Consider the following 23,248-nt stretch of genomic DNA (forward strand, 5'->3'; position numbering starts at 1 on the left):
AAATACCAACTTGTTTTATTTTTTATCTTATCAGTGATAATAGCTATGGCAGCACAAGGAACGAACAAAGAACATTTGAAAATTAGCATTGAAGTGTCAACTGATGTAAGGGATCGCGGGGCCACATAGACTCCTCAAAGTCTCATAACATATTTTTTAAACTAATATTAATTCCATTATTTAGCTATTCTTTTTGCAGCTTAAGCACCATTTGATCACATTTTTAGTTTATGAATAAAAATATACACTCCACTGCATTTTTTACACTCTTTTTAGTGAAAGAAAATGGATATCAATCGAGGCCTCTTTTTTCCTCGCATGCCCGTAAACCGTATGAAGGAAACAGCCGGATCATTCGAGTGAGATGCAAACAGCACGGAACGTCAATAAAACGCACACCGCTACCCGTACCAAGGTGCGCACGCACACCACCACTCAGCCTTCATGTTGCTTACACGCGTGACAGTTCAAAAGTTGGTGGGATGATAGGCCGTTGCAGTCGTGTGCGTGCGTGTTTCTTGCGGTGTAAAATTCAGCCGGCCCGTGGTATGCACAGATAGAACTAAAATAAATACATTACGGACGTTCTGCGGCGTGTAGCGTAAAGTGCGTGTGCGGTGAATCGCACCTTATAGATTCGAGTGCTTACCGAATCCGGAAGGTACGTGCATCCCGACGGTGACGGACAATCGGTCGGTAGCAAAAGAAGCAAAACGCGATCCCTCACAAACGCGGACGGGTTTTGAGCTCTCCTCAGACTGGTTCGGAAGTGTCAATAGGACGGCAGGGACGGCAGGCGACGGTTTCCGATCCGGGGGAGATAAAAAAAAAAACACCACCGCCTCTTGCTGCGGTGCATGTGAAGCAGCTGGCTACATAAACAGAGTATAATTGTGCTCCAGTGTGTGAACGCTCACAAACAACCGCATCCAAGCAGTCCGGGATGCTTTGGTCCCGTGTCTTGGCTGTTGCACACAGTACCACGGTGTCGTAAAATTGTTGCATCCGCCAGTACACGAACCGGATCAATCTTCCATCGCGACCGTGTGGTGCCGTTTTGCGATCTGCCGTCCTAAAATAGGGCGATTGCGTGCAAGCATTCCGGAAGCCGTTCACCACCGCCGCCGCCGCCCGCTGCACATGCACCCGAGTGCATTCGGGTTTACTGCCTGCACGTCTTCTGGAAAGGAGTGAGCAAGTGACGGCAAGACGGATAGCGATAAATTCGCCCGATGTGTGAAAAATAATAAATGAAGAAGCAATTAAACTCGACCGTCCAAATCAAACAATCCTTGCTTGGGTCGCACACGTACGGACGGCATTCGCCTGCAGCGGTGCATTCACACTAAAACACCCCGGGCCTGCTAACATGCAACAGCATCATTTATCGGACGACGAGTGCAGTATTACACACCAGCTAGCTGGGAAAGCGTTCACTTTCGTGGCCTTGAAAAACTCACCTTCGACGGTGTGGAACAGGACAGTGAACGAACGATCCTACCCACAAAGAAGGGAAATTTAGAATAGAAGTGCAGAATTACACATAAAAATAGCTTCCTTCCTTTTGGCACGATTAAGCTCGCTCGTGTTTGTGCGTGCGAATTGCGGCTGGCTGGTGCAAGATTACGGGGACTGTGCGCTGCGTGAAGGAAGAAGCAACAACATATCAGCAATCAGCTCCAGCAAGCCCTGGAATGCAGAGCTGCTGTGTACGACGCTTTTTTATCACTGTAGCTACTAGAATGCAAGCAGCATACCCCGCTTTCGGCTAAAAATATCGGCTTCAATTTATTTATTTTACAGTACGTCCGTGTGTGAGTGTGTGACCTCTAAAGAATGGTGAAATAGTGCAAAAAAGTGAATAGTTTGTGAAGCGCTGCATTTCTTTTTTCAACACCTGCCACCACATTTCACAGGTGCAAGCTGCATCAGCGTTTAAAGTGCATCGATTACGCTGTTTGCAAACTTATCGGACGTATGGGTCAGCCGCTGAATCTGCATCCCTTGACCGCTGCGTCGCCTAGCAACCATCGTCGATAGGAAAACGAGAAAACTGATGCGTTGTAGTGATTGTGGCTGTGTGATCTAGTTTTCCGTTTGTTTGTTTTTGTTTTCTTTGGTTGGTTTTGATTTTCATTTTCCCGGTTCCCGGTTGGGGTTGCGTCGTTATGTGTGAAAGTGAACGTCGGATTTAATTAAGAGCACGGGCTTATTGGAGTTTGTTTTCCGGTTTTTGTTTTTCACCCGTCGTGGGGAAATTTCGTTTTCTTGTACTTTCATTTCGGTGGCGGAGAGAGCAGATCGCAAATTCTTCTTAATCTTGCCGTGCTCCCAAAACAAACAACTTCCGTGATCTTCGACAAACCCAACACAGCTGCTGCAGTGTGCAGGTCAGTCAGTACAGCGAATACACAGCCCAAAACCGTCTGCTCTTCGTATGTTGGCGATGTCTTCCAAACAGTAAGTACACAGTAGTCTCTTTGTACGGTAGAAGCCCCCATCGACAAAGTTCCCAGAGTCACGTGTGTTAGTTCTGCGTAGGAAAGATTCCGAAAAAGCACGCACTTCTAGCGCGAAATACTGCCCCATTCGAGCATGTAAATCATAAGTCGAGAATAAAGATGAGAAAAAAAGTGTGCGAGGGGATGGAATGGATAACCCGCTGCCCCCGCCCCCCCCCCCCCCCAAAAAAAAGGGGTAGAACCAGCACAAAGAATCAGCCCTCACTTTCAGTACAGTCATCCCCCTCCCAGCACAATGGGTGAGGAAATGTGTGGTACGACGATGGGAGAGGGAGGAACGGGTTGAGCGTGCTTGGTCACTTGCTTGTGCGAGTCAAAAGCCTTTAACCTTCGGGGCATAATGATATGTGTGTATGGTTGTTGCGTACATACAACAACAAAAAAAGACGCCAAGAACGGGATTTGGAACGGGGATGGACCGGTGGCAAAGCTCTCTTCATCAGCCAGTACTCAAGTTGACTGCTTCTTACTGGTGCTTCTTTCTGTTCTAGTCTAAAATCACTCTTATTCGGTGCGATGTTGCCAGTAAATCGTCAAGCCGTCGTCTCGCAAGTTGTAGCGAATGTCCAGGAATGTTACAGTGGTGGACAAAACAACAAGCCCACCCTAGAATCATATGTTCACGCTACGAGAAACTCAGCGATATCTTGTCTTTTTATCGACTGCTTTAGTCCTCAAAGTCTCGGCCACATTATTGGATTGGAAAGAGCCCTCCGAATGAGCTTTAACCAAAAAGTTTAACCAATTCGCGATCTCCATCGACCACTTTTTCGGAGTAATTCATCTGTCGCTTAGCAATGGAGGATTATGCTTGGAGGTTTGTATTAAAAATGACCCACTTTTCCGGAAATTTCTTCACCATATGGAGATTCCTAGACCCTCAGAATGCCTCATCACCTTCTGGCGCATCTTGCAAGATTATTGGCTGACCAGAGCCTTATTCATATTCGTATCCAGAGGGTAGAGGATGTTGTAAAATCCAGTTTGACTACAGCCTGTTATCAACAAGAGCTTTGTTGCTCAAAAATAGAGTTGATAGCACAAACTAGTCTTCAGCTGTTTATACGTGCTGCTATGTGAGCTGTGTAGCCTTTCCTCGTCAAATGATGTCTGCCCACTCATTTCGATAGGAACGTGTAGTCACCCAAGAAGCTTATTCACCCAAAGATATTAAGCAAACGCTCTAATCTTTAAACTCCAACGATAAAGCAAGTCTCCCTGTGAAATATCAACCACACTACATGGCATGGTCTTACTGTTTTGTCCAGCACTGTAAATAGCTGGGGCAAAGCGTGATCCAAAGAACCCTTTTTCGGAAGCTTTGCACCGACACTTGGGTGCATGGTGCAGAAGAAGCAAACACACAGAAGAAAAAAAGAGGAATGAAGAAGAAAAAACAACTCCAAGTGTCCGTTTTTCCGACGCGTTTTGTTTACATTACAACCATCACGTTCCGCGGTGCGACAATCCCTTATTGGGGGTTGAATAAGGGAGTAGCCGTGCACGATGGTGCGTCTGCACTGTACGCAATGGTCGCAAAAGGCGTCATAAGAAAAAACCGAGGATAGGGCGCATTTGTGACTTTTTTTTCTTCTAAACAGTCTTGAGAATGATCCTTAAGAGACGCGATTGCATCCTCAGGGAGATGGTGGTCTTGAGTGAGGGTGAGTTTATTAAATTTAAGTTGTGCTGAAAGAAGTCGAATAATCCGATTGATTTGGGGTCGAAACAGAGAAACAGGTTCCGTGTTCTGAGAAACGGCATGTTAGAACCTTCTCCGTACAAGGTCTGGCACGATCAACATTTCCGGTTGGCTACAGGGCATCGTCACCTTTTGTCGACGAGAATTACAAAGACAAAGTCATGGTGCCGTCCATTGTACGGCTGATGCTATTACTCCCATGCTATCGAATATCGCATTAAACATTAAACATACAATCGATGGTAAACATCGTGTATCGATCGCCTGTAACAACACAATCCGTACTTACTGAAGTGCGATAAGTTATTCAAAAGCTAGAAGAAATCTGTCATTATTTCCAGCACCCATCGCTAGCCCGGTTGTGAACAAAACCAGTGAAAAGGAAGGCAAGAACGCAAAGGGAACATTCCCCAACACTTTCGACCCTTCGCCTCGGCTCCGTACCACGGCTGTACAAGAGCGCTTCCGAAACTAGGACTACAGGTCAAAGGAGGCCACGGTGTTGGGCATATCTATCCGTGACACACTAGTTGGTGACCGTTATAATGCTGCTAAATCATGTAGAACACAACCCGCTCGTTGAGGATCGATGGCGACGACGTGTGTGGTTGGTACGGTTAAGGTACAAAAATAGGCTTCAAATAATCGATACGCCTTTTTGAGCGTCCGTGGGCACCACCGTAGCTCATGCATGAAAACGGAACCACTTTCGATCAACTTCAAGCTGCTCGCTTTTGTGTTGGCATAGCAGAAGAGCGATACGGTACTCTGCTCCGGTGGCCATCGAAAAGTCATCATCATAAGCGGTTCCTTCCGGTTGATGTTTCCTGCGTCATCGAAGGGAGGTGACGCTTTGTGGGGTGGGCACGGATTGGCTAACATTATCGCCAGGCACATGGCTATTCGCTGAAACCGGAACAGGGCAACATAGTTATAAGGTCATTAACGGGGAAGGATGTCTTCATTGTTTGTCTTGCTGGCTGCGCTCAAAAAAGCGATGGAGGAAAGAGTAATTGCATGGAGGATAGCGTAACCGGTCCGAATCTAACAGAACGTGGTGGGATAAAAATAGACGACAGGGTGTAATATTATGTCCTTCCGTAGATTGTTAAACTGTTTTTCCTTCTGCCTCCCACAGTGAGCTGAAGAAACTCTCGGAGGAAAGCTTAACGCGACAGCCGGATGAGGTGTTCGACATTATTTGCAAGCTCGGCGAAGGTAGCTATGGCTCGGTGTACAAAGCGCTGCACAAGGAGAGCGAGCAGGTGCTCGCGATCAAGCAGGTCCCGGTCGATACCGACCTGCAGGAGATCATCAAGGAGATCTCGATCATGCAGCAGTGTGACTCACCGTACGTCGTCAAATACTACGGAAGCTACTTCAAAAACACCGATCTGTGGATCGTGATGGAGTACTGCGGGGCGGGCAGTGTGTCCGACATAATGCGCCTACGGAAGAAAACCCTTTCCGAGGACGAAATAGCGACCATCCTGATCGACACACTGAAGGGGCTGGAGTACCTGCACCTGCGCCGCAAGATTCATCGCGACATTAAGGCGGGCAACATTCTGCTCAACTCGGAAGGGCACGCAAAGCTGGCGGATTTTGGTGTGGCCGGCCAGCTGACGGATACGATGGCGAAGCGCAACACGGTGATCGGTACCCCGTTCTGGATGGCACCGGAGGTGATCGAGGAGATCGGGTACGACTGTGTGGCGGACATATGGTCGCTTGGCATTACGGCGCTCGAGATGGCGGAAGGAAAGCCACCGTACGGTGACATCCATCCGATGCGGGCGATCTTTATGATTCCGACGAAGCCACCGCCGTCGTTCCGCCATCCGGACATTTGGTCGCCGGAGTTTATCGATTTCGTGAGCCTTTGCTTGGTGAAGAATCCGGAGGAGCGAGCAACGGCCACCGATCTGTTGGCCCATGAATTTATTCGTAAGTGCTGCGGGGGGTGGGTGCTGGCTGTTGGGTCCTAGTTTTAATGAGATTGGTTTGTCGCTGTTGCAGGTAATGCCAAACCGTGCAGCATACTCAGCCAAATGATAGCGGAAGCGAAGGAAATACGGGAAAACCAAAGCTACAGGCATGCGGCCGCCATTAGCCAAGCTAACAAGCAGCTGCAGAGCAACAGTAATAATGCCGCGAACGGGCACGACGGTGGCGATTCGGACGATGAGGATCAGGTAAACTCGAGGACGATGAAGGAATTTCCGGCCGACTGTGGAACGCTGGTGCCGGGCCGGGAGGATGAAGGCGACGGGACGATGATTGCCCACGCGGATTATGGTACGCTGGTGCCAGACAATGGGACGATGGTGGAGCTGCAATCGAATCTGGGCACGATGGTGATTAACTCGGACTCGGAAGAATCCACTATGAAAAGTAAGTTTGTTTCCCGAACTCCGCGACTGGAAGGACATTAGTAAACATTGCTCTTATTGCCTTTTACAGGACACGATACGAATCCGGACAAGCCGAAGTATAGGCCACTGTTTCTTGACCACTTCGACAAGAAGGAAGCAGAAGCAGCCAGCTTCGGTAACAGTAAGGTTGCGGAGGTTAACAATCATCACCATCACCACCAGCTACAATCGCCACCGTCGGCAATGAGCTCGTTTGACGATGGTTCTCCCGCGGTGGATCTGCAAAGTGAACTTTCACCGGCCTTTAGTCCTCAAACGACTCCGGTCGCCTCGCCACAACAGCCACACCTTCCACAGCCTTTAGCAACATCACCTCAGCAACCGCAGCCGCAGGTGCAGAAGCTCGTCAGCAATCTGGTCTCATCGCCGTCTACTCCCCCGGCGGCACCGGCACCGGCGGCAGCACAAGCCTTTCCAGCCACGCACAGTCCCATCTCCCCGTCGGCACCACCTATGACGCAAAGTTTCCAAGACCACCAGCAACATCAACATCAGGCACTGCAGCAGCAGCAGCAGCAGCAGCAGCAGCAGCAGCAGCAGCAACAGTTCAACGAAGAGCGACAACGGTATCAATCGCATCTGCAGCTGCAACTGAATCAAATATCCGCCGTTAGCCCCAATATGCATCAGATGCAGTTTTTGCAACCCACCGCGGCTGAGTACGATTCGGTAAGCCCTTTTTCAGGTCTGCGCCATTTTTTTTTGCAGTACCACTAATACTCATATTGAAACACATTGTGTCCCACAGCTTAAGTTTATGAACTACGAACAGTTGGAGCAGCGATTAGCCAGCTTAGACAAGGAGATGGAAAAGGAGCTGGCGGAAACGAAGAAGCGGTACACCTCCAAACGCCAACCGATCCTGGACGCGATCGAGGCCAAGCAGCAGAAGCGCCAGCAGAAGCTGGAAGAGTTCTGAGTAACGTCCAGCGCAGTACAGCCGGACGTTTCATTGGTTATAGTGGTAAATTAGTGGATAGCGCGATATTTAATAGGCATAATTACGATCGAGCGCGTAGGCTGCCGCCATTTAGTTGCAAATTCCTATTACTTTTGTAAAACATATCCACCCGGGAACATTCAACGACGGCGCTGTACCCTGCCACAGATCAGGGCGGGAAAATGTCGCTAGCTAAATTCGCGTCCGCCTTAAGTATTTTGGGATGCTTCTGGCGACCCACTCCTAGAGGTATTTCCCATAGCTTCATTTTTTGCTGATATTAGCCGTACCGAGCAATTCTTGTAGCAATTGGTGTGATCGGATGGTGGTGTGCATCTGGAACAGATCTGATATTTTACCCTAACTTTAACCCCATCGTAGCGCGATCATTCATCTGCACCCACGTTTTAATTCTGTGCTTGGGGAGCCTCCGGTTTTACGTTTTGCTGTATCGTTTCTAGCCCCTCATGGTGTCATGATCGTCCGTCCCTGGAAGCCAAGTGCATTACAATGTCGCCCCTGCCACATTCTGTTCTGTTGAGGTTTAGCATGCTGGTTAATTAAAAAAAAAGATAACTTTGCTTGATGATTAACCTGCCACCGAATTGCTGATCGGGTGGTCGGTTTTTCCCAATTCAAATAATTTATTGACAACTCGTTAATCGTTATCGCATGCGGATCGAGTGGGACACACGATAGTGCGCAGTGGTAGTGTATGATTCTAACTGAAAAGTGAAGAAAATTACCTTAAAAAGATGCAGACCTCAAAACTAACCGAGAAGATTGAAAGCAAAACACAATAATCCTACAATACCCTGTGCTTAGCCAAGGGTTAAGAAATTATACATATATATATCCAGCTCCAGAGCGCGTGATTGACGATTATATACAGAGCAACAAACCTCACATACACTGAACGCAATGCAATTTATGGACTCATCGATCAGACACATTTTATAAGCTAAAATTAAGCCACTATACTCTCTCTCTCTTGGTATGATAATTAATAATGAGATTTGGTAGACCTCCCGGAGGAAATCGCGATAAGGTATTTGAAGAACCCCGGGAAAAAGTCAGGACAACAGCATACCTTGTTACATAGAAAATAAAAACAAAAACGGAATAACGAAAGTGCTAAAAGTGAGAGAGAGACCCAAAGGTGGTAGGTGATGAGGGAGAAACATAGCAATGAACGAAAGTGCTACATTTTATTCTTGAAACATATACAAGTTTATTGAGAAATAGTATCTATATCTACCGCTGCTAGAGATATGACAAATAGGTCGATAACAAGAGAAAGGGGCGCATCAGAGAATGATTGATTAAAAGAATGAATGAAACGCGATAATAAGCTACCCCCGGGATACAGGAATAATGCGATTAAAAATTGTAAAGTAGTACGACGATGCACCGAATTACTGGACAAAAGCCACAACGGCTCGGAAGAACAAAAATCACACCCATAAACACACTCACAGGAGATAAATAAAGTTGAACTTTAAGGTTGCCATGCATTTATATTTAAAAAAGTTCCAACCGTTGCTCGCGATTTTAAACCAACCTTTCGACCGTACAGCATAAACGAGCGATCATTCCAGTGCGTATCTGATTACTTTTTCTTGGTGCGTTGTCGTGTTCATCAAAACAAGTTGCCTTTCCAGCTGCATCATGCACATGCGCCAGAAAGAGAGGAGCGATGATGGAGCTAGAGCGGTCCCGCTCGCACTCGTATGTAGCATACGCAGTGCCTTTCACTCGCGAGCTAGCATAGCACGGCGCACCGCGTACACCAGTTGCATACACCGTGAAGCGATGCTCGTGTGGAAAGATTGTACGTGGCAATGTAGGGTCCCTCGCGGGACGATCGTGCTGTATTTACTAGTGTTTTGTCAATTGTACGTTCTTGTTGGGACGCAACAGCAACCTCCACCGCAGCAGCAGCAGCAGCAGCAGCAACAGCATCCGCCGCCGCAGCAACAACAGCAACATCCGCCTCCGCAGCAACAACAACAACAACAGCCGCCTCCGCCGCCGCAACAACAGCAGCAACAGCAGCCGCCACCGCCACCACCACCACAGCAGTATCAGCAACAGCATCCTCCCCAGCAGCAACAACAGCAATTCCAACAGCAGCAACAACAACACCCTCCTCCACAGCAATTCCAGCAGCAACAGCAACACCCTCCTCCACAGCAATTCCAGCAGCAGCAGCAACACCCTCCTCCACAGCAATTCCAGCAACATCCGCCTCCCCAGCAGCAGCAGCAGCATCACCCGCAACAGTTCCAGCAACAGGCGCCGGTTCCCCACGACGTCGGAGGCCAGCATCCGCCACCGGTTCAGCACCAACCGGTCATCGCCCTTCAGGATATTCCCGAGCACGACCGACCATGGTACGAGTCGCTGCCAGCTGTTGCGATGGACTACAAGGTGCACATCGATGCTGGCAAGGAGGACTGCTACTTCCAGTACGTCCAGCAGGGCAGTACGCTCTATGTAAGCTTCCACGTTATCCGCGGCGGTGACGGAATGGCCGGCTTTGCGGTTCGCAATCCGCGCGGTGAAATTGTCCACCCGTACCAGTGGCAAGCGTCCAGCGATTACACGGACGGTGCCGCGATGGGTGGATTCTATGCCGTGTGCATCGACAATCAGTTCTCGCGGTTCGCCAGCAAGCTGGTCAATCTGTACATTACCGTGATCCGGTACGAAGAGTGGGAAAAGTTTACCAAGGAGATTGAAGACTTGAACGTTAACATGGACAACTTTACGGTATGTATGCCGAAGCAAATATGTGCGAAGACTTTCGCTCACTTGGCTGCTTATCTGTTTCTTCTTCCAACAGGGCACAATTTCGACGGTGGAACGGAACCTCAACGCCATGTTCCAGTATCAGGCCCATTCCCGCAACAACGAAGCCCGTGATTATGCGCTGATTTTAGACAACAATGCGTACATCTGGAAGTGGTCCGTGCTGCAGATTCTGGTGATCGTGTTCACCACCTCGGTGCAGGTGTACTTTGTGCGGAAACTGTTCGACATTAAGACGGGCAGTGGCAAGAGTCGCATTTAGAGCAAGGCAAACAAACAAACTACCCAATTTCGAATTAAGCAATCCTTACTCGAAAATACTTCCCGTTCCGGTTGAACTGTTACGATGTCGATACTTACAAAGTAACCACCGGGTGCGTGCATTACGAACGTGCTGTTGTGCTGTTTTGATTCAGAATCCACGCACACAGAAAACATTCCCCGAGGATGCATTTTCCACCCGCTCCAAACGTGTAAGTCAAGGTGGCTTCCGTTGACCAGTATTGGACGGACAGTTTTTCCCTCCGTTATCTTCCATGTTGACTGAAAGTGAATACAATCAGCTTTTTTGTTTGCACAATATTGCCCCCATCGTTCTGTTTTGTTGCATATATTATTTACCGTGGCCAAACAATAGACGGAGTTCATAAAGAAAAAATGGGGCGCTGTGGAGGAACGGCCCAAAATCCACCTGTTTTTGATGACAAGTAGAATGCAAAGAAAAGAAAAAAAACTGTAAAAACGTAAACAAAACAAACAGCTGTCAAAGTCATCCTGCTACCCCACCCCATATAGCTTCACGTTCTTTCGCTTTATGCTTCTTTTTTATGTGATAAAATGCCTGATTATCAGTTTTAAGGGACCATTTGATAACTCTAAATAATGTTTCTGAGACAGTTTAATGCTTTCCCTCCGGCATTCTTATCTGCTGTACAAGATAGTGCTGTGTTCCGTCTCGGTGCGTGCTGCCTGCCGTGAAGATTAAGTACGATTTACACACACTACAGTATGTTTAACGTTATCTTATTGCTCCCGAATTTACAACTTTAACATCGATTCCGCCTTTATCTATCAACCGGAATACATTTTACGCTGTAATTTTCTTAAAAGTCGTTCACCTTTTGCCTTGGGATAGAACATATTCGTGCGTTGGATCTCTCAATTCTAATCAATTCTTTCAACATGCTGTTCTGTCAAACCTACGCTTAACGCTATGGAAACGATCGAGGCGACCAGGTTTCTGCTGGTGGCTGACGCCGTTAATACCGTTTCGCTACCCGTGGTGTCAACGACGACGAGTCAATTGCAACCTCTGCTGCTGTGCCGTGTCGAGAAAAACGCATCGTAAGAAAACATTTGTCGCTTTGTCCTCCATATGCATATGCTGCACACACATCTGTAAAGCAGCATACCAGCAAGTGGTGTACATTGATGGTGGTGAACATGGTGCATTTTTCCTCGAGATAGAATTCCGTTTCCGTACGTGTGTGGCAAGTAGTCCAGCGATTAATTGGACTTGATGGAGTGTGGTCTTCTGAGGTATCTTAACATAGAGAAAAGGTGAATGTTTTGACCAGCTTCGCTTGTGTGTTCTTTAGCTTTCTTAAATGGGAACAAAGGTATACTTCGAGAGGGTCATTGATAGAATTGTTGTATGTGAAAGAAATTGCTTCCGTGCACTGCGCGTACATCTTCTTGTCTCTGCGTGCGTGTGTGCGTGTGTTTGTGGCAAGTGTGACACAGTGGAAAACGATTTTTTTTCTCCACACTGGAACGTTTGAAATGGCCCAGTGGCCCGCACGAAAGCATCCATTGCGTGTGGATCATTTCATTCTGAATTAAACGCAAAAGGGCAGGGTAAATGTGTAATGCGGTATGTGTGCTGAACAAATTACAATTACGATGTAAGATGTCCGTGCGTGCGTGTGTGAGTGTGAAACAGAGAAGGTGTGTTTATGCGCGTGGAAAAATGAAAAACAGAATCCCAATGGAGCTAACAGAAGGAAAAACATAATGTTGGGGAACACTCGACACTTGGTTACTGTGTGTGCGTGTATGTTTGGCGTTCGCTTGTCCCACTTCTTCCCACGTACATACGTTCCTGCGCTTCTATTATTAATTCTACCGTAATGGAGATTTGTGTCGTGTCTGCCTTCGATCGGATGATTTTTCTTCGAGCTTAAACAAGCTTTACAGATTAAAGTTTATAATTATTTGCAATTATTCGTTCTTGCCAGCCAGGACGGTTCTTCCACGGTTGCTTTCGAATTGAATCAGGTTGAAGAGTAAAAGTAGACATCTTTCACCAAATGGTGAAAAAATCATAAACACGGGAGAGACAAAGAAACATATGAATGTGCGTGCGTATGCGCCTGTGTATGGTTGTGTTTGTGTGTGTGTGCGCGCGTGTAAACACCAATTCATACGATGTACGCATTGAATAGGCGAAGGCAAAGCCAAAAAGGATTACAAAGGGCAACGATACAATTGATTGTCCTGGCTTGCGTTGTATTTGTCTCTCCGCAGTAGTGTGCGTGAGTGCGTGAGTTGTGAAAAAAGATGTGTAAAATGTAAACAAAAACACTGTTTGCAAAAGTGGTGCTGCGACGCATAAACAAACTATTTCGTTTCATTTTTTTACGCACTTTTTAATGGTGAGATTATGTATGTGTATGTATGTGCACCTTTGTATCGGAGGCAAAATGGTTTGAAATGATGTTTAGTGGTGAACGATGCTTCATCCACACAATTGAAGTAACCAATAGAGCAGGGAAGCCCGTTTGTGCAGCGACATCTATATATACACACACACACACACACATAGTGGCAGACGAAAAAGCTCTCCGCACTGTTCACAACAACAAAACTGCCAACAAGAAACTGTCAAGTATATCTGCTTCAGTTTGGCTTCGTAGTGACAGCTCTGGCTTGCATTAGAAATGAGTTTGTTGCGTGATTTTTTCATTAATTTTTAATCAGAAATTATTCCCAAATACCATATGAAAATCCTCTGGCATCCTCTTCTAAATTTAAAGTTATATGATTTATACAACATTAAGTACCCTCCCATATACCACTACAAATTTGGAACGCATCTACACCGTCATCATCGTCATCAATGAGAATCAGCTGGTTTGTGGTAACGAGTCAGAACCGTAAATATTATGCTGAAGTTTCTCTCTTTGTTGCTCACACGATACTACTCACACTGCCTTCCTCCGTTTTGCTCCCTTCTCACACACATACATACACGTGTATGCATCATGTCTACACGGATCGTTTGCGAAGATGCAGCAAAGGGCTACACAAACAACGCATTATATGCAGCTAGATTAGACTCTTCTTCTTAGTTCTGATACTTTCATTCACCCCCTGGCTGCGTGTCTCTTTCTTCCCCAAATAATAGAAATGCTGGTTTTTTTCGCTCTGTGTTTATAATGCTATTATTTTTTGCTGCTTCATGATAATGTGCGTATACTGTTCGGCCAACTGAGCATCACCATCGTATGTGTGTGTGTATGTGTTTGTTGCGTTTGAGACTCTGGTTGGGAGAGATAGGGAAAGAGAGCGAGAAAAAGATAAACGAACAGAAAGGTGTTAGAAAGAGAGCACGAACGAAAGGAGAACGCATCGAATGTACTACGCTAGAGTAGGAAAGTATTCGATTTCATCCCCAACCTCCTGCGCACCTACCCCTATTTCACACCCCATTTCGCACAAGTCTCTACACTTTGTACGTCAAAGTGAAAACGATTCAAGACTTGTCGTCGTCTCAGCAGTAGCACCAGCAGTAAGTAACAGCAATCACAGAGGCACTGAAAATCAAGCATTAGAAGTAATTGTATGGAGCATAGGAACAGGGCCATTTTGCAAATGTCCCATCGCAATGCTGCATTCTGCTATTAATTGCTCCAGACGGTGAGGTAGGAAAACAAAATCCCGTAGAAAAGTGCCACTCACCACCTTCAACCAGCAGAAAGAAAAAGGAGGGCATCGAAATCCGACTATGTTCGTGCGAAAACGTACCCACGTCTCCTGTGCTCAGCCATAGCTATATCAAGCGGAGAGCGCAGTGCACCACCATCCGTGACCATGCGGATGCACTTTCGTGACAAGTGTGTATGCGTTTGCTAAAGCTGACGTTTTGTTTTTTTTCTCTTGCTTTTCCTTCCTTCTAGTTGCAGTTGTAAGAAGAAGTAGTGTTCGCCTCGCCGAATGAACGTCGGATATCATTGCCATTTCGATGAAGTTTGCAGCTCTACAGTGACCAACTACTACGGACTGCTGCATCGAATTAGGTGCAGCAAGTTGTACAGTAGGGGAGTCGAATCGAGCTTGTGCAATTTTTTTTCATCCACAAAAAGCAAAAACGGATCAGCACGAGACGACCAAAGGTGGAGAGGTGTTACGACGACGTTGGTGTCTTTTGAGTAGTAGTAGGCTGCGCGAAGACACCACACACACATACACAGACACAGGATCACGGAAGGAGTGTGAGAAACCAGCAGCCAAGGAGGAAGGAATCAGAGTGGCTCAAGCGCACGTCTTCGTCTTCTAGATTAATTTTCCTTTTTTGGTAAGTGTTTCGTGATGGAGGATTTCCAAAGGAAAAACGTTCATTCCTGTATTTTTTCACACCTTTCCATTTCACAAATGAAATCCCGTGCCCTAAAAAGAGCATATTGTTAATATTGTTTTTTGTTTTGTTTTTTGTTTTCATCCCCTTATCTCTCGCGATGGGGACTCCTCAACCTGCCCGTACACCCATTCGTCTGGCAGAGTTTGAATGGTGCCCTCGATAGAAACTCAAAATTGATTGCCTTCGGAAACCGATTGGCGGCGGCTCTTCGGCAAGGTCCTGCTCGTCCTCGTCGTCGTCGGACGAAGACCTCAATGAACGACCACCACCACCAGCAGCAGCCCAGCGGAGGAAGTTCACGTGCCAGCCTACGCAAGACTTGCCGCCTGCCGACGGTATCGGTATTGTCGTCGTTGTTGTAGAGCAGGAGCCGCAGCAGCAGGAACAGCAGCGCGAAACAGTTGGAAGGAGTTTCGCGGTGGCAGAACCGGCAGAGCGACGACCGCAGAGGCAACTAGCGGCAGCTGCCGGTGTAGAACTCTTGCCAGAAGAGGAGGAGGAAGAGGAGGAGGAGGCGGAGGAGCAGCAGGAGGACGAGCAGCAGCCGCAGGTAGTGCAGCAGCAACCGCAGCGACGCCTGGCTGTGGCCGATCGGGAGAAGGAGGAACGGGAGGGCGACGAGAGTCGTCCTGCTGCTACTGCTGCTGCTGCTGCCGCCGCCGCCACCACTACCGCCGCTAGTCGTCGCAGGTCGCGCGTAGTGATAGTGCCAGGCGGAGCAGGAGGCGTTGGAGGAGGAGCAGGAAGTGGCGCCAGTGGTGGTGGTATCGCTGACGAAACTGTTGGTGTTGTTAGTGGTGGTAGTAGTGGTGGTGGTAGCGTTGCGCTAGCAGGATTACCTTCCGAGGTAGCGGACCGATTCGCTTCGAAGCGACGCAGCACTAGAACGGCCACACAGCGACAGACTAGTGGTAGTGGTAGTGGTAGTAGCATTACACCCGGCGATAGTGAAGCACCGCACCGAGCAGCGCTCCATCTCGGAGATCTCGGTGGCGTTCCGTGCCGTGTTCGATCGTCCTCCTCCACGTCGGCGCTGCGTCAGCACAGCTCGGTTGGAACGAGCGACGGACATTCACTTCACCATCATCGTACCGCACGCGCGTTAGACACATCCGATAGCAACAAAGACTCGGTGCAGCATCGGGCAGACGACGCAACCGAGCGCAGGGAGGTGGTTGAACAACCCGGTGCAGTAGTGGAGGAAGCGGACAACTGTTACTACATTGCCGCGAGTAGCGAGCAGCAGCAGCAGCAGCAGCGTAGTGACGAAGACGACGATTGCAGTCCACGTTCGAAACGCCGGCGAAAGATGCTGAACGATAACGTCGGTGGCAGCGGTGGTGGTGGTGGTGGTGGTAATCGGAACGGAGCTGCCGCCGGTCTCGCACCGGCCGCGCCCTCCTCGGCCGCTTCCCCGATGGACGCATCAAACTGTGATCTGAACGGTCACACTGTGGCCAACAGTAGTAGCAGCAGCAACAACAATAGCAGTAGTAATAACGCCACCGTTAGCAATAATAGTAGCAACTCCGCCGAGAACGACAGTACTGGCGGCGGCGGCGGCGGCCTCAGCAACAACAACAATGGACTGACCGCGAACGGTGACGCGGGCGGAGGTGGATCACGCCCCTCGCCGGCTACACGTACCGTCGTGAAGCTCGACCGCACCAACCAAGACATTGTGCGGTTGATCGGCCAACATCTGAAAGACATCGGGCTGGAGCGGAGCGCCGAGATGTTGATGCAGGAGTCGGGCTGCTGCCTGGAGCATCCGGCCGCCACCAAGTTCCGCATCCACGTGCTGTGCGGCGACTGGAACAAGGCGGACCACGATCTGCAGGAGCTGCAGTCGATGGTCGACATACGCACCGATCGGGCCAGCATGAACGAGATGAAGTTTCTGCTGCTCGAACAAAAGTATCTGGAGTATCTGGAGGAGGGCCGTCCGATTGATGCGCTGCACGTGCTGCGCAACGAGCTGACACCGCTGCAGCACAAAACACCGCGCGTCCACCAGCTCTCCTCGTACATGATGTGCACGAACAACCAGGAGCTGTATGCACGGGCCGGGTGGGAAGGCAAGGGTTCGAAATCGCGCACCCGGCTGATGGATCGGCTGCAGTCCTACCTGCCGGCGACGGTAATGCTACCTCCGCGGCGCCTCCGTTCACTGCTCGTGCAGGCCGTCGAGCTGCAGAACGAGCGCTGCCAGTGCCACGACATGACGTGGAGCACCAGCATCGACAGCGTGTCGCTGCTGGTCGACCATAACTGCAGCGCGGACGGGTTCCCGCTGCAGCCGCTGCAGGTGTTGAACGACCACTCGGACGAGGTGTGGTTCTGCAAGTTCTCGCCCGACGGACGACGGCTGGCGACCGGCTCGAAGGACAACAGTGTGATCGTGTGGGAGGTCGATCCGGTGAAGCTACTGCTCCGCAACAAGCGCTCCTTCGAGGGGCACACGTACGGCGTGTCGTACATCGCGTGGAGCCCGGACTCGAAGCACTTCATCGCCTGCGGACCGGACGACTGTCCCGATCTGTGGCTGTGGGACGTGGAGCATGAGAAGCTCGTGACAAAGTTCTCGCACTCCACCGACGACAGTCTCACGTGTGCGGCGTTCAATCGCGAGGGCACGCGTTTCGTGACGGGCGGAACGCGGGGCCAGTTCTATCTGGTCGATCTGGACGGCATCCTGCACGACAATTGGGAGGGCGTGCGGGTGAACGGACTCGCCTTCCTGTCGGACAACAAGACTGTGCTGGCGGCGGACACACACTACCGGATACGGGGCTACAGCTTCGAGAACCCGCGCACCGACTACGGCATCGTGCAGGAACAGTGCCCGATCATGACGTTCTCGGTGAACTCGGCCGACCGGCTCGCCCTGCTCAACATCTCCTCCCAGGGGCTGCATCTGTGGGATCTGCAGGACAAGTGTCTGGTGCGACGGTTCCAGGGTGTCACGCAGGGCAACTACACCATCTACTCGTGCTTTGGCGGCGTGAACGAGAGCTTCGTGGCGAGCGGCAGCGAGGATAACAAGGTGTACATCTGGCACATCCGCCGGGAGGAACCGCTCGCCACGCTGATTGGCCACACGCGCACGGTGAACTGTGTCAGCTGGAATCCGGTGTATCCGTCACTGTTGGCATCTGCCTCGGACGATGGTACGGTGCGCATTTGGGGCCCGCAGCAACCACAGACGCAGTGGACGGCGAACGGTGGTGTGTCTAGCTCGGCGCTGCACCAGCACCAGGCCAATCAACATCCGCAGGTGCACACGAACGGTAGTGCCGGTGCAGCCGATAGTGCCTCGATCAGTTCGACCGGATCTGCAACCTCAACATCGTCCTCAACCTCATCCTCATCCGGTGGGAGCGGCGGCGGTGGTGGAGGCGGCGGCGGTGGCGGAGCTGGCGGTTCCGGTCAGCCACCGAGCGTTGGAGGTGGTGGTGGTGCTGGTGGCAGCATCGAAGTTCTATCAACATCGTCCTGGAATATCACATAATGTTAGGTGAGTGATGTGTGACTTTGCTATAAACGACAAGTCAGTGGACAAGTTCACGGAGTGGGGCGTGTATTTGCAGGGGTTTTCCACTCATTTTGAATGGTTGACTGGTTGGGTTCGATCACAGGGACATGGAGTTTTCTTTTTCTTCTTCTTATTTGGCCTAAAGACCTAGGTTATGGTCATTTTTGGCTTACAAGACTTCGTGATACCACGTAGTTGGATAATCAGGCGTCACTACGGGGGAATGGCCCGGATAGGATTTGAACATTTCATTTGGGTGAATTAAGACTATTTTTGGTAAAAGACTCGAGAAGGCACGCTCCTGACGAAATTTGTTAGGCACTGTAGGATTTACGCCTGAATGTATGCAATCCGCAGTACACGTTGCGAATGTTGCACAGTGTGCTTTCAGTGTGGTCAAAAATGGTTGAATAAATTCGAATGAAATATTGCTTATTGTTCGATTAAGTCCCCCTCCCTCCATCCTGACCATTTATATTGGCTTACAGGAGCTATGTAATACTTGTTGGTCACGTTAGGAATGACCAATCAGACTTACAACATGCTTGGTGTTCCCGGACTGTAACGGAAGCATTGGTTCGATGGATGCTTGTTAACGGAAGGAGGATAAATAAGAATAATAACATTTCAAATTACTTCTTACAATGTATATTATCATGCTCTACTCGCTGTCCAGTAACAGTTTTAACGAGCAATGCACAATGTTTATATCAAACGAGTTATGACCGTACAAAAATCCCACTGTGCAATAAAAATGACAGACCACAGTGCTGCACACAAAAGATTCTAGGGGGGGGGGGGGGGGGGGGGGGGCCTTCTCGAGTCTTTTACCCTATTTTTAAGACATTAACACAACAACGGCAGGACCGGCGGGACCAAAGAAGATGATGAAGAAGAAGTGCCATTAAATGCACAATGTTCTATCAGAATCGAACGAGGTTGGTCGGAGACCAGTTCTTTGTTCTTATTCGCCCAAGATCGTTTTCGTGTCTGATGCTCAAAAGTGACCCAATTTCCATCATCTGTTATCAGGTTGATGAATAACTGTATGGGAGATGCATTCAATATTCGCAGTATCCTGGCATGGACCAGTCAGGACATACTCTGACGTTTGTTTAATGGACAAAGCGAAGATGGTTGTATATTTCTCGAATCGTGCATTGTCTTACGTGTGACAAACCCTGTGAAAATCATCCCGAGAAACAGTGTACACCACCCAAGTAGGCCATGAAAGTGAATGCGCTCCCTGCAACCAAACCTTCACCGCTCACACTGCATGTGTAAACAAGAAACACACATACACACTGCAATTTGATAAGCGTATCGCGCCCGTATTATGGTTTTAACTTCCAGCTATTTATTGCACCCTTGATCTAATGGAGTTGAGCTGCGTTTCATCAACAAGCACGAACGAAGCAAAGAAAAAAAGAAGAAGATTACTCAGTAAGAGCAGCAGCAGCATCAGGGAAAGCAAGCGATCGATGGATGAACGGAATGCATCCATTCGTTAAAAATAGCATAGGCGAGCTGCTGCTTTAAATATAGATAATGTATGTAGTGGCAGTAACAAGAAGGTGGGAAAATTTATAAATCCTTCCCTTGCGTGGGGTTTTTTGTTTTGATTCAAAGACTGCTTGTTTGCTTACCTTTAACACTGTGCACGACGATTGCAGCCATTCAGGCGCCCAGCCAATCCATAACTAAGCAACCTTTCTGTTTCTGTTTTCCCTTCCGTTTACAGATATTTAAACACAAAACCCACGGTCTCAAGAGCGTATATTTAAGAGGTCGAGACGACGAGAACGCCCACAGCGCGCCACAAAAAGCGATGAGCGAGGAAAAACGGGTGGTGGGTGTTGCGTTGAGACTGGCTGACACCACCAGCACCATCAGCAGCATCACGCCGTCACGCGTTCCTTCACGCTGCACATCGAAAGTATGGAATGCGCCGGATTGTGATTGTGGCAGCATATATATTGGGTCGGGTCGGTCGGCAATCACAGCAATAGAGAAGTAATGTTATGAACGCAAAATCGCCGAAGAAAGATTTGGAACGGATAATACTGCAGCAGCCCGCTCCCGGAGAAGGGGGAGAGTAGCGCGGTAGTTTTAAATAATCGAACGATGTAATAAAACAAAGAGTAAGAGGTTCAATTGAAACGCAATAGTAAGCAACACAAAAACACACAAAGGATGGTTACGGAGGAGTAAGAAAACTTTAAGCAGAGAGTCCAATATGAAAGAGAAAAACGTGTTCGAATTGGTACGACGAGTACTGAGAAGAGTGGTAAGAGCATTAAGGTTAAAGTGAGCAGAAAAGGAAGAAAATGCAATTCAACCGCCCTCCCCCCGCAAGTATAATAAGCCACTCAGTAGACATGCAGCAGTATATTGGATGCAAGCAACAACAAAAAACCCCCTTCTAGGCGGAACGACGGGGACGGCAGAGAGGATCAGCTAATGTAAGTGAAAAAGGTAGAAAGATTTTCCTTCGATCGATTTGAATCGAAGCAACCAGCGGAAACGGAAACGAAACACAGCAGCAAGCAAAAGGATGATTGGTTTATAGGCATAGCACACTGGGCTTTAGGTGCGTAATTATAGTAGGAATAAACCTTCGAACCGTGTGGGGTGATGAGAGCGCCGTTCGCGAATATTTAAGCAGCTGCAGTAGAAGAGGAAGAAGAAGCAGAACTGTGAGCAACAACACGATTACACCGTACAAGGATGTCTGTGTCTAGGCAACGGTCAAAGTAAGCCTTTGGGAGTGAAGCAGCATTGGACAGACACGTGTTTGTGACTTAAAAACAATTCGGTTCATTGTTTTAAGCTATCCGTTCGTAATTTGATAGTTAAACAAACACCCCCTTCTCCCCACAAGCGCGACAAGTTTTTCGCGTGTAAGAAGATGTGTAAGGGGGGGGGGGATGATTAGGCATAATTTAGTTTGCGTTCTTTTTTTTTTTGCATATTTCATTTTATCTTTTCTCATCCGCAAAGAAATGGAATAAAAATGGAAACAAATGTGAAATTCGATTTATTTTTTCTTCTTTTTCTGTGCGGCCTCCACCATCTGGCACCAATTGATTGGTAGAGAAGACACGACGACATGCAAGAGCGACAAGGACGTAGTAAACAAGCAATCTTATCAATTACAAAGCGAAGCAAACACAACTAAAAAGCTATAAAAGAAAACACACTCACCAATACATGCTCACACAGTTACAGTTACAGAGAGAGAGAGAGAGAGAGAGAGAGAGAGAGAGAGAGAGAGAGCAGTAGAAAGGATAATGATGATGAATCGCGCTAGTGACGAGGCTCCAAAGGCAACAATGGATACACACACCCACACACACAGATTGAAAGGTTTTGTTGGTTGAAAAATAAATAAGGCAAACAGAAAAAAAGTAATAAAGCAAAATGGACGTATTTTTTGTTGTACAGAACGATGACTTTCCTTTTCCTTCGTACCGTAATTTACCGTCTGACTTATCGTTTGGCGTAAAAGTTCTTAACAACTTCGCAGGACGACAATTCCCAGCATTTTTGTGGAAAAGTATGGCCATTTGAACCGAAACCAATTACATACAGACGGATCCTCCTCAGACCATCAGGGCATCGGATTTGGCGTATACAACATTGATTCCGAAGCATTCTTTCAACTACGCCGACCATGCTCAATCTATCATAGCGGAGCTCGCCGCAATCTTTTACGCCTTATCGATCATAAGTGCTTGTCGTCCTCCAGACGAATATTTCATATTCTCCGACAGCTTAAGCGCTGGCGAAGCACCAAAGTCTGCGAAGGCAATTAAGAGCCCAGACTACTTTATGAAAGAAATTTTAAAGATCTTAAGCTCCTTGTTTGAAAAATCTTACCGAATATCTCTTGTTTGGTTGCCCGCCCATTGCGGTATTCAAGGCAATGGAAGGGCAGATCAATTGGCCAAAAGGGGCGCTTCGGAAGGGTCTCTTTCCCACAATCTCTCTGCATGGCTCGGTGGCAGCAGAGTATGTGAGACACGGATGAGCTTGGCAGGTTTTTTATATTCGATCACTCCCCAAGCTAGCTTGTGAAGCTTTGGTTCCAAGCCATCTCAGGAGATCGTGCGCCCATTCGAATGATGTCTAGGCTTAGGTCTAACCATTTCGCATTGGGTGCGCATCTCCAGCGTATAGGACGGGCCGACTCCAAAACATGTGGCTGTGGCCTCGGATACCATGACATAGATCATGCTCTATGGTTTTGTCTGGAGTACGAGGCAGCACGACCCTCTCCTTATTATTGGACGCAGTTCGGGACATCGGCAGAACGCCCAACGTTTCAATTCGAGATCTGATGGGGGGGGGGGGGGATGATGCCTACCATAGGACTTTTTTTGAGTTCTGCCGAGCGAATGGTATTGTAGTTTAGTACCTTACCTTCTATCCTTCCACTCCTACTGATGATGAAGAATGACTGATTGAATGAATGAATGTATGAGTGAGTGCGATGATAGAGAGGGGCTTGGTATGGCATAGGCGGAATATCCTGGATGATATCCTGGATGCTGACAAGACAGAGGGATGGCAAGAAGAACGCTGGATCTCGACACGCCGAAAACTGACGATGGCATATCCCAAAAACAAACGGGATGAGATGATCACCTACGATACCGACCCTA

General features: G+C 48.4%; 4 protein-coding genes across 14 annotated transcripts; all 4 read left to right on the forward strand.

Annotated features, from left to right (window-relative positions):
* The first annotated feature begins 414 nt into the window (after nt 1–414).
* On the forward strand, nt 415–9,119 carry LOC118510518 (serine/threonine-protein kinase 3). 4 transcript variants are annotated; one of them, XM_036052449.1, is made up of 6 exons: nt 415–546; nt 1,804–2,460; nt 5,363–6,171; nt 6,244–6,618; nt 6,688–7,328; nt 7,408–9,119. In XM_036052449.1, exons 2-6 carry the CDS (start codon nt 2,438–2,440, stop codon nt 7,576–7,578), a joined length of 2,019 nt encoding a protein of 672 aa, XP_035908342.1. In that variant the 5' UTR covers nt 415–546; nt 1,804–2,437; the 3' UTR covers nt 7,579–9,119. The 4 variants fall into 4 exon arrangements, with proteins under 4 accessions (XP_035908342.1, XP_035908345.1, XP_035908343.1 ...); XM_036052452.1 differs by having other exon boundaries at nt 505–661; XM_036052450.1 differs by lacking the exon at nt 415–546 and adding an exon at nt 553–692.
* A 97-nt stretch (nt 9,120–9,216) lies between these two features.
* LOC118510519 lies at nt 9,217–10,994 on the forward strand. Its single transcript, XM_036052453.1, has 2 exons — nt 9,217–10,371; nt 10,445–10,994. Exons 1-2 carry the CDS (start codon nt 9,268–9,270, stop codon nt 10,670–10,672), a joined length of 1,332 nt encoding a protein of 443 aa, XP_035908346.1. The 5' UTR covers nt 9,217–9,267; the 3' UTR covers nt 10,673–10,994.
* A 609-nt stretch (nt 10,995–11,603) lies between these two features.
* On the forward strand, nt 11,604–21,981 carry LOC118510516 (WD repeat-containing protein 26 homolog). Of its 8 annotated transcripts, none has more exons than XM_036052445.1 (5): nt 11,604–11,754; nt 14,589–14,708; nt 14,775–14,986; nt 15,190–18,566; nt 20,326–21,981. In XM_036052445.1, the coding sequence occupies exon 4, from the start codon at nt 16,359–16,361 to the stop codon at nt 18,558–18,560; it is 2,202 nt and encodes a 733-aa protein (XP_035908338.1). In that variant the 5' UTR covers nt 11,604–11,754; nt 14,589–14,708; nt 14,775–14,986; nt 15,190–16,358; the 3' UTR covers nt 18,561–18,566; nt 20,326–21,981. The 8 variants fall into 8 exon arrangements, with proteins under 8 accessions (XP_035908338.1, XP_035908335.1, XP_035908340.1 ...); XM_036052447.1 differs by lacking the exon at nt 11,604–11,754 and adding an exon at nt 13,514–14,200; XM_036052446.1 differs by lacking the exon at nt 11,604–11,754 and adding an exon at nt 14,195–14,333.
* LOC118514440 (histone H3.v1-like) lies at nt 15,147–16,245 on the forward strand. Its single transcript, XM_036061342.1, has 3 exons — nt 15,147–15,190; nt 15,266–16,100; nt 16,156–16,245. The coding sequence occupies exons 1-3, from the start codon at nt 15,147–15,149 to the stop codon at nt 16,243–16,245; spliced, it is 969 nt and encodes a 322-aa protein (XP_035917235.1).
* Nucleotides 21,982–23,248: the final 1,267 nt, after the last annotated feature.

This window comes from Anopheles stephensi, chromosome 3 (assembly GCF_013141755.1).
Source record: "Anopheles stephensi strain Indian chromosome 3, UCI_ANSTEP_V1.0, whole genome shotgun sequence".
Classification (NCBI taxonomy): Eukaryota; Metazoa; Arthropoda; class Insecta; order Diptera; family Culicidae; genus Anopheles; species Anopheles stephensi.